Genomic DNA, 17,012 nt, shown 5'->3' on the forward strand with positions numbered 1-17,012 from the left:
GCCTGGAATGCGGATTCGCAGAAGGGAGACCAGACAACCAGAACTGAGAGTCACTTCTGTGTCAAGTCTGTCAAAGGTTAAGCCATGGCACTGTGGGACAAACTTCTTATAGTTAACTCTATACTTAACCCCTTTCCAGCCGAAAACAACACTTAACACTGGGTTACTGAGCTATGAAGATACACTTTAGAACTTAACCAGTTATTAACTTAGGTTAACTCCTCGTTAAATCAATAATCTGGATCGGAGCCTTAGATAGGTCTCTTCCTCACTCCTACTTTACTACTTACAGGACGTCTCAATACCCGGACTTATGGTTTCTCTCTTCATCAGATATTACCCCTGCTTAATGATGTTAATTACTGTACTTCTTACCATCTAGATCAAAATAAATGAAACTCAAAGCTAGTAACAAAAGCCATATTTTTTTTGAAAAAACCATAGATGCAATTCACACTTAGGATAATATTTATTCAAATAGCAATCCATATAATCATTTCTTTATTGTTACAGAGAGATGAACTTATCCTACGTTATACATTAAGATTAATGTAGTAAGACCACTAAAACACAAAATAACATAACAATACAACCACTAAAATGACCAATTAAAACAATTGCAATATATATCATGGTGGAATGGTCATCATTCTTGGGTTCCAGACCCGTGCCTGTAATTACTACAGTAGGTGCATAAATATCAAATATTACAACCTCTTTCTTTTGTATATCATCGCGGTATTATTATGTAGCTTTAAAATGGGTAACAAATTCATACATCTGTAGTTTTTAACCAGGTCTGATGATGTTATAATCTGACAACCATGTGAATTATGCAAGAAAGTCTTTTCTTCTACTATTCCCATCACAGACTGCACAGATGCAAATATGTCATGGTTAGTCAGAGCTTAAATAGGTCTACGAAATAATAAAACATTGTACAAACCTAGGACGGTCTGTTTAAGCATCCCTAGTACTGGTTATTATACTCTGTTTGCGTTTGTTTATGTTCTCTAGCAGCCGAAAGAAAAAAAAGAAAAGAACCCCGTCTTGAATATTTTTTTTCTTTTTCTGTAGTTAAGGGTTTTCGCTCCCAAGCCAGATTTCGCAGGCATTTCCGTTCCATCCTTCCCAGCATTCACAGTTTCCGCAGCTACATATCCCGTTGCCTGAAACAAATTGAATAGGGGTTTAATTGTCACAATCAAAATGTACTACTTGAAATACATTATGAAAGAAGTAGCAGGTCATAATCAGAAACCCTATAACGTCCCTTAAATATTCTCTTTTTGTGTGTGGAGCACTTTGCATTTGATTTAGCAACTACTGAAAATATAGACTTTCAAGCGACTAATAGCATCTTTTCAGCTGTGCTCTTAGCAAAGTGCTGCACACTATAATCATGCTGTCTTTTATTTCTCACAAGTATTATAGTGTGTTAGATGGATTCAGTGCTATACTCATCTGCACTCAGTGCACCTAAAGATTGAAGTTAACCCATTCAGTAATGCTCTGCTAACAACTCCACGAACACTTTCAACCACAAATGTGAAACAAAACAGCAGAGCTGGTTCTGAATTTCTCCATGGACAGTCGTAGTGTTTTGAAATATTAAAACTATGCAATGTAATATTGTAAAACATTAAAGGTTTTTTTTTTTTTAAATAAATTCCTATACTGAAGAGCTTACACTTCAATTACCTAAGATAAAGAGACTTAGAGAACTCTGAGTTGGCAATTGGAATCTCCCACTGCTTTAATCAGAAAGCTACTCATCCCTACATCATCAGTATTTGAATCTCTTTAACAGAATGCAAAGTGGTAGAAACCTCTCCAGTTTCACCATGCATCATCTATACCTAAATATGTGCAATTAGCATCATCTGCTATCCTATCAAAATACATTTGCAAACTACGTGAAGAAGATACCAATGGTACATTACTTACACTTTTACATATCATAATAGCACAGTTACAGTATTTCTTCAAAACAAGTTTTTCTGCAATGTACAGTAATATGAATTAGTCCACACTATACAAACAGGTTAACAAATTCAATGCTAAATGGGTATATTACTCATTAAATTAAAGAGCAATACACTGATGTATATGGGCATGTAGCATTAAGTTTATAGCGTAAAAATACATCATTTAAAAAAGAAGAAGATAAACAAAAAGGGGAAAGGTTTTTCCTCACCATGCTTTCTTGAAACTGGCAGAAAAACAGAACAGTAGGGAAGAGTAAGGCTATTAAATGTCCAGTTGTCATCTTTTCACCCAGTTAACTAGAATAGCTAGCACAGCATGGAATACCGTGGCAGAATGCAGTTTATGCTTGGGGTGCAGTGGTGACTAAATTGCCAGGAAACTGAAGACAAAGCAAGCAAGGCCAGTGCAAGCAGAAAAAGTGGAAATGTACTGTAAACTGCAACATGCATACACTTGATGATGACCACACCCCAATACCTCATATGCTGTTGTGTTTCTCTATGTCAGATGTGTAGTCAACAACAAGACTTGCTTTCAAGTTCTTAGGTAAAAAAGGGCATGCATGCTGCCGCAATGTCAATTACTGTATGCCAGTGTTTTTAACGTGTTTTTGTAAAAGGAACATTATAATTAAATTGTAAAATTCTGAGGAACCCCAACACTCTCTAATAGCGCGTCTGAGATCAGATGCATTGTAAGGAACCCCAACCCTCTCTAATAGCGCGTCTGAGCAGATGCATTGTAAGGAACCCAACCCTCTCTAATAGTGCGTCTGAGGTCAGACACATAAGGAATCCCAACCCTCTCTAATAGATTTACTAAAGGCTGCTATAGCTGTGTTAAAATTTGGCGTTAAAAACAATGCAAAAAATGCAACAATACTTTTTTAGAATTATTGCCATATTCACTAAGAATTATTTATTCAAAAATGGGATGCGATATGCATTATCATTTGCATATATGAAAATTGTGTTATTGCAGCGTTAAGCAACACTAGTGACAAATAAACGTCATTTAATCTGAGTTGATATGCTCTACTTATGTAATTGTGGGGAGGGGAAATACTGTAATCCACTTTTCGACCATAGCGTCATGTAAAAGGGTTTCTTATAAAACACTATGGCAGAAAATTATTTAAAGCCGCAAAACTAAACTCCCCCTTTTTTTTTTTTTTTTATTTGTATATGTAAATCATGTGAAAATGTATCATTCTACATCCAGCTGGTAATCGTTTAGTGCTCCTGTTATAAATCTGTAAAAATTCTGATCGTGAAATGCTGCAGCTGATATGTAACATTATAGGCTAAAGCTGTAAAATTCCGGGTATTATTGAAATCCCTGCTTTCTGATTGGTTACAATTCTGGGCTTTATTCATTCAGTAATGCCTGGAATTTTTGGCAGATTGCAAAGTGTTTCTTTCTAGCCAATCAGCTTTTCCTTATGTCAGAACAGCTCTGCGATAGGGCAGGGGATTGGTCAGGAAGCAACAGCCAAGCAGTGACTCCTCTCAATCCCTCTGTGAACACAGCTCACCGAACACAGTTGATTAAGGAGTGGGAAGAGTGTGTTTGTAGCTGCAAAGTAAGTGTCTGTCTGCAGAGTTTGTTTGTAGCTGAAGTTTCTGTCTATCTAGTGTGTGTGTCTGCTGCAGAGTGTGTGTGTGTGTGTCTGCTGCAGAGTTTGTGTGTGTGTCTGCTGCAGATTTTGTGTGTGTATACTGCAGAGTGTGTGTGTCTGCTGCAGAGTTTGTGTTAGTGTGTCTGCTGCAGAGTTGTGTGTGTGTCTGCTGCAGAGTGTGTGTGTGTTGCAGTGTTTGTGTGTGTGTGTATGTAGCTGCAGAGCTTGTGTTTGAAACTGCAGCTTGTGTGAATATGTGTAGAGCTGCAGTGTGTATGGTGCTGTTGTGTTGTATGTGTGTGTAGCAGCAGCAGAGTTTGGATGTAGCTACAGAGTTTGTGTGTAGCAGCGGTTTGTGTTGTGTGTGTGTGTGTGTGTGTGTGTGTGTGCGTGTGCGTGTGTGTGTGTGTGTGTGTAGCTGTGTGTAGAGCTGCAGTGTGTTGTGTGTGTGTGTGTGTGTGTGTGTGTGTGTACACAGAGGGGCGGCAGTGTGTGAATATAGATAGCTGCAGTGTAAGTGTATATAGAGGTGCTTTAATGTATTTACCATTTTATTTTAATTAAAAAAATCTATATAACTATACAAAAGTGTCTATTATTTATTAAAAAAAAAAAAGCCTATATTTAGCCTTTAATAGTAATAATCCCCTCAGAACAGGTCATTACTGGCCAATAATGCCCTTTTCTGAGGGGATTATTACTGAATTATATTACAAATTGTAACACATTAGGCTGTGTCCATAGTGGTTGCTACGGCGCGAGCGAGGTTGCTCGCGTCAAAAACAAACCAATGGAAGCCAATGAGCATGTGCATAGTGTGCGCGAAGGCCTGGTCACGTACTTGGCTTAGCCAATGAGGGTGAACCTCTCATGTGATGTCATGGGCACGCCCCCAATTACACCCTCGCCACCCCCCATCACACAAAACTGCAGGCCACGGATCTTGGCATGCACAGGCACGCGTGGCATCACACGCTTGGTCACCTGTACTATGTCTGAGGCCTTAATGTTATAGCTTTCAGAGTAATCGACAGTCTTCTGTTTGGAACACAGCAACGGATACTTTGTTGCCAAAGAGCAAAGCTCAAAAAGGTGTGTGTCAGAGCCTGTTTCAAAAGATGAAGTGGATATAACTTTCTAAATGGTTGCTGTAGCAACCAAAGAATGATCAGTACATTAAAAAAATCATACAAAATGACATGAGGAGTTAAAAAAGAAATCAGACAGTATTATCTAATGCTACAGAAATGATTGATTAAAATAAAAACATATAGGATTTTTCACATTTTGCTGATTTAAAGCCTTTGACTTCTGAGGCTACCAATGCATTGCAGAGGAATGCCTTCAGGTATCAAAAGTGTTAACATACAAAATAAACACACAAAAAAGAAAGAAAGGGGAGCACAAGTTAAGGGATAGTAGAGAATATTAATATTCTCAACCAGGTATTGAGTTCGGGTGTATTAATACCCAAACAGATAATCTGGGCTATGATGTAAGGGGGGATGATGTGTCAAATAGTGTATAAATGTCACTTACACAGCCCTGTTCAAGTGCTATTGCTCAAGGTGTCTTTTGTTCTTCCTTTGTTCTGCTGATATGGCGATCTTCCTTCCCTGGTCAGCACGGTGTCCTCCCTGCTCCTGCCTCCGTCTGCTCCCGCTCTGAGTCGCAGTGTTCCCTCAGAGCAATGGAACAAAGTTAGCTCAAAACAAATGCAGGTATGAATACTTTATAATGGTGGCCGACATAGGGAATCAACAGATAAAGCAGATTGAACTGCAAACACTCACACGGACCAGTGTGGGTGTGATCCTAAAATGGTATCTTTTCTTCCTTCCAGAGTAGAAATCTAGATGTCTTGAACTCACTCATAAAGCATCAACAGATTATAGGGATGGTGGATGATAGAGCAAGTATAAATAAATCAAATTAGTACTCACATGGGCTAGTGTGAGCGCACACTGATAAAGGTATCTTTGTCTCCTCTTGCAGAACCTCTGTACACTTCCATGATGGCTCTGTGACGCAGTGCTGAGACAAAGCTGGGATATCCCCTCCATGTGGTGATGTGAATGAATAGTAGTTCATACTTACAGTAAGCTTGAGTGAAGCCACTTCAGCGGGGACGCTTCAGTGAAGGTGCTGCAGCGCGTCAGGGAAAAGGCCAGGAGTCACAGGAACAAGAAGCTTCGGCGTGGCAGGGTTTTTGGAAGGAGAGAACAGGAACAGAGAAGGACACAGGAACCAGGAACAGGAACCAGGGATGCAGACACGCCACAGGAAACACTGGGGAAACCAGAGTAGCCGCTTCAGGACTGCAAAGGCGAAGTCTGCCAGGAACAGGAAAGGGCTGGACATAGACTTTGCAATCCAAGTAACTGTGCTTGTCACAGACTCTCTGTTTGGCCTGCTAGGCCTCCTTGTGCCTTGTGCCCTGCTCCTAGCCCCTGTATCCCAAGGTCTCCTCGCATAGTAGCCCCGGCGCTGCTTTTCTTGTTCCTGGCAGACTTCGCCTTTGCAGTCCTGAAGCGGCTACTCTGGTTTCCCCAGTGTTTCCTGTGGCGTGTCTGCACCCCTTGTTCCTGTGGCCTCCGTCCTTCTCTGTTCCTGTTCCCACCTTCCAAAAACCTGCCACGCCGAAGCTTCTTGTTCCTGTGACTCCTGGCCTTTTCCCTGACGCGCTGCAGCACCTTCGCTGAAGCATCCCCGCTGAAGTGGCTTCACTCAAGCTTCAGTGTGAACTACCATTCCCTCACATCACCACACGGAGGGGATATCCCAGCTTTGTCTCAGCACTGCGTCACAGAGCCATCATGGAAGTGTACAGAGGTTCTGCAAGAGGAGACAAAGATACCTTTATCAGTGTGCGCTCACACTAGCCCGTGTGAGTATTAATTTGATTTAGTTATACTTGCTCTATCATCCACCATCCCTCTAATCTGTTGATGCTTTATGAGTGAGTTCAAGGCATCTAGACTTCTACTCTGGAGGGAAGAAAATATACAATTTTAGGATCACACCCACACTGGTCCGTGTGAGTGTTTGCAGTTCATTATGCTTTATCTGTTGATTCCCTATGTCGGCCACCATTATAAAGTATTCATACCTGCATTTGTTTTGATCTAACTTTGTTCCATTGCTCTGAGGGAACACTGCGACTCAGAGCGGGAGCAGACGGAGGCAGGAGCAGGGAGGACACCGTGCTGACCAGGGAAGGAAGATCACCATATCAGCAGAACAAAGGAAGAACAATAGACACCTTGATGCAATAGCACTTGCACAGGGCCGTGTAAGTGACATTTATACACTATTTGACACATCATCCCCCCTTACATCATAGCCCAGATTATCTGTTTGGGTATTAATACACCCGAACTCAATACCTGGTTGAGAATATTAATATCCTCCACTATCCCTTAAACTGTGCTCCCCTTTCTTTCTTTTTTTGTGTTCCAATTACCACCAAGGATCCTGGATAGATCCTGTTGGGATCTGAGTCATAGGAGGGCACCACGAAGCTAAGGGGAAACAAAACCCCAATAAGGTCTAAATATCTATATACATTTGTTTTCCCCAACACTCTGTATTGAAGTAGCGCCCGGGCACTTTTTCATTGTATTATACAAAATAAACACCCATAAACTACAAAAAGCATAACATCCATATGTGCAGATATTAGCCCAGGTAGCTAACTAACCATGAGTAACTCCACTTGGACTTCTTAGAGGTGGCATACATTTGTGTGTGCATTTGCATGTGCTACTCTACAAATAAACGCTGACATTTGCTGCTGTAAAAAGACGCTTATCGCTGCGTTACAGTTTATGATATGGCATTAATAAATAGGACAATACATACAATTGGTGCTTTATACCAATAATGGCATTTTCTAAACTTATCAACCTTTGGTAAATCCCTTAGTAAATAGTCTTTTGATTTTTCCTATTCTGTGTACCTGTGCAAATAAGGCCATCATGTTTATCGCAGTCTCTGTCATCGCATTCACAGAATTCCCCTGAAACATACCAGTCCTGTGGTGAACAGATGCACTTTCCACAGTGACAGGAACCTGAAAGAATAAAAGGCTTATTACTTGCAATAACGCTACAGTTAAACTAAAACAAGAGAATAGATATTGTCTGGTAAAATGGATAGGGCACAAGTCCTCCTTTTTATTCCTAATAATTTGTAATAAAACACAAACTACTGTTTTGAAGCAGCTAAATCGTATAATGCATTACAAAATGAATGTCATTGCAAAATACAATTTTTATGTCATCATATTCTTCGAGCTACAGCTCTTTAAAGCTGTGTTTGGTGTATGGAATAGTCTGCCTGTTTCCATGCCAAAAAATACAGTGGAAAGACGGGCAGAAAAAAAAGATGCTAAAAGACGAAAGAGAGGGACATCAAGGAGAAGACATTCTATTAAATATATTAAACACATACAACATGACTATGCATTGTACAGTATGAGTGGTACAATGATAATGCTTGAATACTATGGCGCATACATTCGAAAGTCTTCACTTGCCCATGCTAATTTTGCCTTTAGTGCATTGTGCCAGATACAAGGGAGTTTGCTGATCTAACATATTTGACCTACTCTAGGTCCTCACTATGGTGACATACTGTAGTAAAACCATATTTGTAAAGTAACTATTTCAACAGGTAATAAAGTGGAAGCATCTTTGGACAAATGAGGCACAGGTAGGCTGGACTTTTTGCCAACATAGGGTTTAAAAATCCTAGTCTAACACTATTTTAGCGTGATTTGGTTGAGGATGTAAGGGATGTAGGAGGGGAAAGATTTCTAAAGCTCCCAAAGTTACAGAGGATTTTTTTTCTTTATGGGTTATTCTCTGTTGTCTTCTTTCTGTTGCTATGATACCGGGGTGATTACTATTCAGTGTTTTATCAAGAAAAGACTGTTTTATTATATGTAGCGAAGGTGTGTGTATTTTGCTTTGACATTTTTTGCTTTTAACCTTTTTACTTGACCCATTTTGGAACCTAAAAAACACTTTGTATTTTGAGTTAATGCGATTTCTTAAACTATTGTAGCTAATTCAATCGTTTTCAGTGAAGGACCTCTATACATTTCTCTCACAATTATTTCCTAACTGAAACCTTATGTCCACTTGGACTAATGGGTTCCTCCTTAAATATTGATCTTCTCTTATTCTGTTAATTACTTAAGTTTAGATCAAAATATTGAAATCAAAGTTGGTAACAAAAGCCTTAATTTCTTAAAAGAACTTAGATATGAGACACACTTTGGGTAAGTGTTTTGTATCTAAAAGGAAGTTGCTAAAACATTTATCCTAGGTCAAATTGACTTTTATACTCACAAATAAAGGGATTCCTCATTCCTAGAAGGCAACTAGCAAAGGGGTTTAGTAACTCATTTATTTATAGATGCACTTCTAAACAGAGAAGTTCTTATTTTCTGGTGTTTAACTATAAGAACAAAGGGGATCCATTCTTTAATGAGCCAGCATTTTGTTTTGCCAACGTTCCATGGGCAATTAGATTGATGTTACCATTTAGAGAGACAGCAAAATCAACTGAAATGGTTCACATAGATGTGATGCAACATATTAATCCAGAAACATACTTGAAATGGTAAAATATTTAAAGTAGCAATCCTACCACTGACTATTTTTTTTTAATGTTTTGAACCAGGTGGTGGTCAGGAGCTGAGCTTCTGGTTGTGGAGAAATATTGCAGAATACAAACCTTGGAACTGGTACTGAAGTGGTTGCTTTTGTAATGTCCTGAAACCTTTTTGAAGTTTTTATGGGTTGAATTTGTCATTTGACTTATAGTAGCTCCTAGCTTTTGAGTATTTAGCATTATAATGCAGTAATTATTATATAATCTGGAATGATTACTAATAAGATAACTCTTGACAGTCTGCCTATTATATAAAACTCTTCTTTGGCTAAAAGATAACCTATAGAACCAATATCTATCCAAAGGAATAGTGGTCTAACACAGTATAGATGTCCATACAGTATTGATCAGTTTAATTTGAATTAATAATAAGACAGTTTGAGCATTCATTACAGCTTGCCCATACATGCCTTGTAATGTAGAAAATTAGTAGCATTGCTATTCACTGACCCAGTTAAAATATTGAATATGCCCAATAAAACATTTTCTTTAGAGGAAACATCATCCTGTCAGTCAGGTTTTCATATGTGTGTGTCTCAAAAATGTGTTTGAAAGTTTGTCTAATGTTTTATGACACATTAGTGCAAGGACATTTGTCTCACTGCATACAGTAAGTGAGAGGGGCTGGCCTCTTCTAGACCATCTATGTCTAATATAGTCTGCACCTCTATAATATTTTCTGTGGGGTAAACATCCTCATAAATCCCCTTGCTGAAGAATGGAGTTAAATATGTATTTATGAAGTGGAGTAGGAATGCTGCAATCATCTTAAGGATGGAGTTATATTAGCAGATCCCAATTAATCGTGATATGAATAAGATACAATATAATATAGTCTTTACGTCAATAGGCACACAAAAAAGATACTACCCTGCGCACACTATATGAAGGGGATATTCAAATTAATGGATATGGAGAGAGTGCTGAAGAAAGGACCAGTCGGCATCCGTAGTAGTCAGTCTCCCGGTGACGTCTCCCAGCTTGAAAGACCTAACTGCGCCACAGCACCAGAGCCAGTGGAACGATGTAAGTGAGGAGTGGAAGCTTGCAATTGGTGGACAGAAGGGGAGCCCTCCTGGAACCACAGGTCTGGCTTTATTCTCTATGATTACTGATTAAGCACTTAAATGTGAATGCATAACTTTTTATATTGCTACTAATAAAAAAAATGAATACTTCACCATTGGAGGCACATGATGCGCTCTTTCCAGAACCTATACTTTAGGTCAATAGGCTTACTGCACAAATTGTTGCTACCTCACTGAAGCCTTAGGCTAAGGCCATACAGCGCGGAGGCGTGCGAAGGCTGTGACGTCACTCGCGTGAAGCGGATGCATTTTCCGTCCATGCTGAACTTGCCGAGGGGGGCGTACCTAGGGGCGTCACGGAGCTGGTTTCACCCTCATTGGACGAACCGTTCATGTGACCTGCCTGTCGCGCCAAGAAATTAATTTCAATGAGATACAAAAGGGGGGGATGGCCCCTGCTCAGTCTTTTAATGTTGTGGGGGTGCAAATAGGGATAAAATATATGAACTCAGCATATATATATACCATAAACATTGCACTCAACCTCCATTTATAACTGGAAATATAATAATCCTAAAAGAGATAGAAATCAATCTTCACACATTTTAAATAAATGTTTAATGATTATATAGACAAAAGAAATTTCAATTTAAAACCTACAGTAGAGGCAACGTTTATTCTAACATTTGCCGTAAACTAGCCGGGTTACATTCTGGGTATGTGCTGGGTATGTGCTGGGTATGTTCTGGGCTAGTTTGAGGCACGTTTAAGGCATTTCTGCATTGACTAACGACCCATAGGATTAACACAGCAGGGATCCCTGGCAGTCCAATTCAGTTTGAATGGGACTGCCAGGGACCCCCGCTGTTAATCTGATAGGCCATTAATCAATGCAGAAATGCTGGGGCTAGTTTAAGGAAAGTTTAAGGCATGTATTCAGAATGTACATGGGTGTTTCCTGGATTTTTTGGGGAATTGCCACTGGTTTTTGTTCGAATAAGAGTTGCCTCTACTGTATCATTAGTAGCAGTTTACCACAATGATCCAATTTCTGATCTCTCTGCTAGTGGTTACCGCGTGGGTCCACAACTTAATTATTGAATTAACGAGGGAAACACTAGCAGAGAGATCAGAAATTGCATCATTGTGGTAAACTGCCTAAATTAGTTTTACTTGCTCACACAATATTGTATCATCATATAGCAACACTGCTTGTGCGCAACAAAGATACATCTGTTAGCAGTATTTAGAAACAGCAAACTTTTGGATATAAGTTTGTAGCTGTTTCATGTTAAAATCACTGCCATTAACAGTTGTGTTAAAATGAATAGCTGTATCAATATCACCATGTGTATTTAACCAGCTATTCAAAGTATGGGCTTAAAAGGCAACCACTAAAAGATAAGTTTAACCATTACAGTCTACTGTATATGTGTTATTATATGGGTAATTCTGTCTATGCCAATTGTTCTGTATCACACCCTTTGCGAAATTATGTTGCAAGGTTTACACTTTACTCTCCTGGAAATAGGAGCTGTATTCTTATAGCACAGTAAATTATTCATGGTCCCTTGATTACAATAGGGACCTTCCTAAGAAGCTTTCATTATCACTATATATTTTATATATATATATATATATATATATATATATATATATATATATATATATATCTACACTGTATGCACTTGTTGATTAGGCATTTTCAGTTTACTCTTTAATGGACTATGGATATGTTATGTATATAAGGAAGTCAACTTTGGGCGCCCTTAGAATATTCTGTTTAATTCTGGAGCTAGCAATATTGATATATAGGGGTAAATAGGGAATGATCCCAGCCCCAGGTCAAAGATATCACTAGATGTGCTACTAATGATAGGTTTTAAATTGAAATTTCTTTTGTGTCTGTATAATCATTAAACATGTATTTAAAATGTGTGGCGATGGATTTCTCTCTCTTTTAGGATTATTATACTCCCAGTTAGAAACGGAGGTTGAGTGCAATGTTTATGGGATCTTCTCTTCTTGCTGTGTTCTTGATCAATTCGCGCCCTCCTGCTTGCGTCTGCGTGGTCTACTGGCGCGACCAATGCATTTAGGCAATGTGATCGCGCCACGCGCGGATGCCTCAGCGTGGTCTGCGGCAGTTTGGACCCGCCCTTAGGGAAAATGTTTGTGTTAGTATCTATCTAAAAGGTATGTATGTGTGTATGTGTGTATGTGTGTGTGTGTGTGTGTGTATGTGTGTATGTGTGTATGTGTGTATGTGTGTGTGTGTGTGTGTGTGTGTGTGTGTGTGTGTGTGTGTGTATGTGTGTATGTGTGTATGTGTGTATGTGTGTATGTGTGTATGTGTGTATGTGTGTGTGTGTGTGTGTGTATGTGTGTATGTGTGTATGTGTGTATGTGTGTATGTATAACTTTATTTATATGGTGCCATCAACGAACATAGCTCTTCACAGCAGTAATACATGTGACATAATAATATAACACGTAGTGGGAATAAGCGCTTCAGACATGAAAGTAACATTAGGAAAGGGCATCCAAAGAGCTTACAATCTATATAAACTAACAAGTCTACGTAAGTGCCAGCACTCACTGTCTAATGGCTAAATGATGAAAACAGTTGTAATGCAGAATAAACATTTAATAATAAAACAAAACCAGAAATAAATCAAATGTGTTTGCAGAAACCAGTATCACAAATGGGCAAGTCACAAAGTGAGGGGGGGGGGGGGGGAAGGAAAAGGGGAAAAAACATGAAACACGAGGAATATACACAAAAAACAGAGAACGGAAAGTATGCTAGGGGACGACGTTTCGAGGGACTACCTCTTCATCTGACCCATTCCCCCTGGTCCAAAAGGTCCCAGAGGTACTTCCCTAAGCCTCCCTTCCCCTATAACTGGTCAAATCATACACCCCTGAAAATAGATAGCAAACATACAGTGTAGGCTAAATACAGCTAAACGGCTAATAGCAGGGCAGCAAGAATCCACTAAAGTCAATGCCAGTAGTTCAAGTACCACAAGAAACTGTGGGCAATGGTACAGTAAAGGCTGAGCACAGCTTGCAAGAAAGCAACTGTGACATGCCCATTTGTGATACTGGTTTCTGCAAACACATTTGATTTATTTCTGGTTTTGTTTAATTATTAAATGTTTATTCTGCATTACAACTGTTTTCATCATTTAGCTATTAGACAGTGAGTGCTGGTACTTACGTAGATTTGTTAGTACTATAAAGGGGAATAAGGGTCCCCTTTTGTTCCGTGCACTCTGCAATTGCATAAATTTAACACTATCAGAGTGCTGTCTATCGTCCCGTTTTACCCTATATAAACTAATGGTTCCATACCATAAATTATTCCCTAACTTTTTCCCATCTTTTTATTGTATGTGAAGATATCAAAAGATGTTTCCACTGAAAAAAGCATTGAAGAGCTTACAATCTAATTGGTTGAGAATGGAAACAAAAGTTCACCAGGCGCTCCTATGAGTGTCTCGGATATACACTATAAAAACCACAATAAATGGTGCAATTAAAAAGAAATAAAAATAGAAAATATACAAACGGTGACAAAATGCAGCTCAAGCCTCGCTGGACCTTCCTTGATGATCCTTAAAATGTTCTGGTGTAGGGAAGTCAGGGAGCGCAAGGCACCGGTAGTGACATGAAAAACAAAACACACAGTAATAGTGCAACTCTGTCTTGATAAGTGTAAAAACACCTATAATAGTACACAGTGATAGCCTCAAAAAATAAATGATGCAAATAATCAAGTCTCCCACATGCAAATAAACCAGGTGGGGGAACACACAATATACTCAAATCACTCCAGCAGAAAATCAAGGATGAGATAATGAGTAAATGTGTATGCTGGATGGCACAGAAATGCAAATAAGATAGAGAAAACAATTCTATCAGCATACACACAAAAACAGACCACTCCAAATAGCCGGATCCCTGTGTTATTGGGAGCTGCTACAACTGAGACTGGGAGCCATCACGTGAGGTTTCCACATGTACAAGGAAGTTCAGTGACTGTGGAGAGCAGAGGAACCGCAAGGCGCAGCGAGTCCTCTGCAACACAAAATCACAAGTTGAACCAACATACCCCACTACCAGGACGCTATTGTGTATACCATGCCCATATCCAGGGTATTCCTGTGAGTTTGCACTGCCCACCGCTGATGCGGTTTTCTGTATGCCAATACACTTTTACCATCTCCTGCATGCTAATTGGAGTGGTCTGTTTTTGTGTGTGCTGATAGAAGTGTTTTCTCTATCTTATTTGCATTTCTGTGCCATACAGCACACACATTATCTCATCCTTGATTTTCTGCTGGAGTGATTTGAGTATATTGTGTGTTCCCCCACCTGGTTTATTTGCATGTGGGAAACTTGATTATTTGCATCATTTATTTTTTGAGGCTATCACTGTGTACTATTATAGGTGTTTTTACATTTATCAAGACAGAGTTGCACTATTAATGTGTATTTTGTTTTTCATGTCACTACCGGTGCCTTGCGCTCCCTGACTTCTCTAAACCCACCTAATTGGTTGGTAGGAAAAACATACAGAGACAGAATGAGGGCGTTTTGGTAAGGGCATCAGCAAGGGGTTAATGTATGAGGTGTTAGTTATCAGTCATTGAGCTACTCATATGCTTCCTTACGCAGGTGTGTTTTGAGGTGGGTCTTAAATGTGGATAGAGAGGGTGCTAGTCGGATATTGAGGGGAAGGGTATTCCAGAGATGTGGGGCAGTCAGTGAGAAGGTTTCAAGGCAGGAGAGGGTTTTATATACAAAAGGGGTAGAGAGAAGACATCCTTGAGCAGAACACAAGAGCCGGGATGGTGTACAGCGAGAAATTAGGGCTGAGATGTAAGGAGGAGCAGACGAGTGTAAAGCTTTAAAGGTGAGGAGGAGAATGGAGTGTGTGATTTGGAATTTGATAGGAAGCCAGGAGAGGGATTTCAGAAGGGGGGACGCTGAACAATAATAGGAAGAAGAAACACCGAATGGAGCATAGACACTACCATCCGGATAAGTGTTGTCTTCTGTGGGGAGACGTTGTGACAGATTTCGGAAAGAGTAGAGTGATTCTGGCAGCAGCTTTAAGGATAGATTGTAAGGAAGAAAGTTGAGAGGCAGGAAGGCCAGATAGCAGGAGATTACAGTCGTCGAGACGGGAGAGCATGAGGGTCTGTGTCAGAGTTTTTGCAGTCGAGCAACAGAGGAAAGGGTGTATCTTGGTAATATTGCGGAGGAAAAACAACAGTTTTTTGCTACCTTTTCAATGTGAGAAGAAAATGTAAGAGAGGAGTCGAGTGTGACCCCTAGGCAGCGTGCTTTGGCTTCTGGGTGAATGATGGTACTTCCAACAGTAATGTGGAAGGAGGAAATAGGGCCAGGTTTGGGACGAAGTATGAGGAGCTCTGTTTTTGCCATGTTAAGTTTAAGGAGGCGGAGGGCCATCCAGGAGTATTTAGACGAAAGACATTCAGAAACTTTAGCTATTTGCTCCATTTGTGAGTGTCATTCTTTAGCATAATGGCTAGGTATACTGACTGTAGAAAAAATTATTCTATACTCAGAGGCAGATGTTCCTTCCCACAGTTTCTGCACCATAGGTCTATTTTCATGTTCTTTTTCTTACATTTCCATTTCTGTTTACTTGCTTTGTTTGAATTATGAGTCACTGGTAACCTTGCCTGGAACACATTTGGATTCTAGATGCATACTTTCATCTGAACCTTGTGTCATCATGTGTGCTTGTTCTTTGGTACGTAGCTTCTGTGGCTTTGCAAATGTTCATTGCTTTGTTTCAGATTTAATTATCTTCTCACGAGTGTCTGTCTTCCAGCCATTGTCAAGTAAGCTAAATATAATTTTATCCCTTGGCGTTACTCTTTGTCACTCTAAACTTACAGTCCCTGAATTTGGATTTCAGGATAGTCACATATTGCTCTATTTCTAGTGCACACGAAACAAAAATTGTCTTTGAATTGTAATAGTGCTTTTAAAACTTTCAGCACTGAGCTTTTCTCTTTATTTATTTTATTTTAACTAATCAACAACAGAATTGTATGAATCTAATACTGAGATTCGCTAAAGGTTGTTTAACTAGGTGATAACTTTTGACATTGTAAAAAAAAAATAACGCCAAATATTATTGACCATTTAACTTCCAATTCACTAAGAATAACATGTGTTTGATGGACATGCAATATTGTTAATTTGTATTCAAGTGTTTGGCGATAATGAATAATACTTCGTAGAGTCATTTCTACCATATGGAATTTAACTCCATTGATGCCACAGGAACTACTAATTCATTGAGAAGGAATGTCAAGGCAACTTTCTGCTGCACCAAAGGGTTAACAGTTAAAACAAACAAAATAAATATTGTAAAAAAAAAAAAAAAAGTACATGTAACTTTTAAATATGTTAAGCCATTAGTTGCCAAAGTTATCAGTTAGGCACAGAAAACAACTGCCTAGCCAGGCCCTATGGTCTACAAAGAGGTTTATACAGTTCCTTCTCTAACATCCTTGTCACTAATTTGACCCTTCCATTTGGGCCTGTTAACCATGGCTTCTTCTTGATTTACTGGTCCCTATTGGTAAAAAAAAAAAATACCATCAATACGTTACAATTTAAATACATAAACAATACTAGACAAGATTAAATTA

General features: G+C 39.3%; 1 protein-coding gene across 1 annotated transcript in view; it reads right to left on the reverse strand.

The window, feature by feature from the left end:
• Window positions 1-450: 450 nt before the first annotated feature.
• ITGBL1 (integrin subunit beta like 1) overlaps window positions 451-17,012 on the reverse strand; it is a 253,284-nt gene continuing 236,722 nt past the window's right edge. Inside the window, exons 10-11 of the mRNA XM_075590762.1 lie at window positions 7,566-7,679; window positions 451-1,169 (exon numbers count right to left, since the gene is read on the reverse strand). Of these exons, the coding sequence (XP_075446877.1) occupies window positions 1,078-1,169; window positions 7,566-7,679 (206 nt within the window). The 3' untranslated portion in view covers window positions 451-1,077. The remainder of the gene's footprint in view (window positions 1,170-7,565; window positions 7,680-17,012) is intronic.

This window comes from Ascaphus truei, chromosome 3, assembly GCF_040206685.1.
Source record: "Ascaphus truei isolate aAscTru1 chromosome 3, aAscTru1.hap1, whole genome shotgun sequence".
In the NCBI taxonomy this organism is placed as follows: domain Eukaryota; kingdom Metazoa; phylum Chordata; class Amphibia; order Anura; family Ascaphidae; genus Ascaphus; species Ascaphus truei.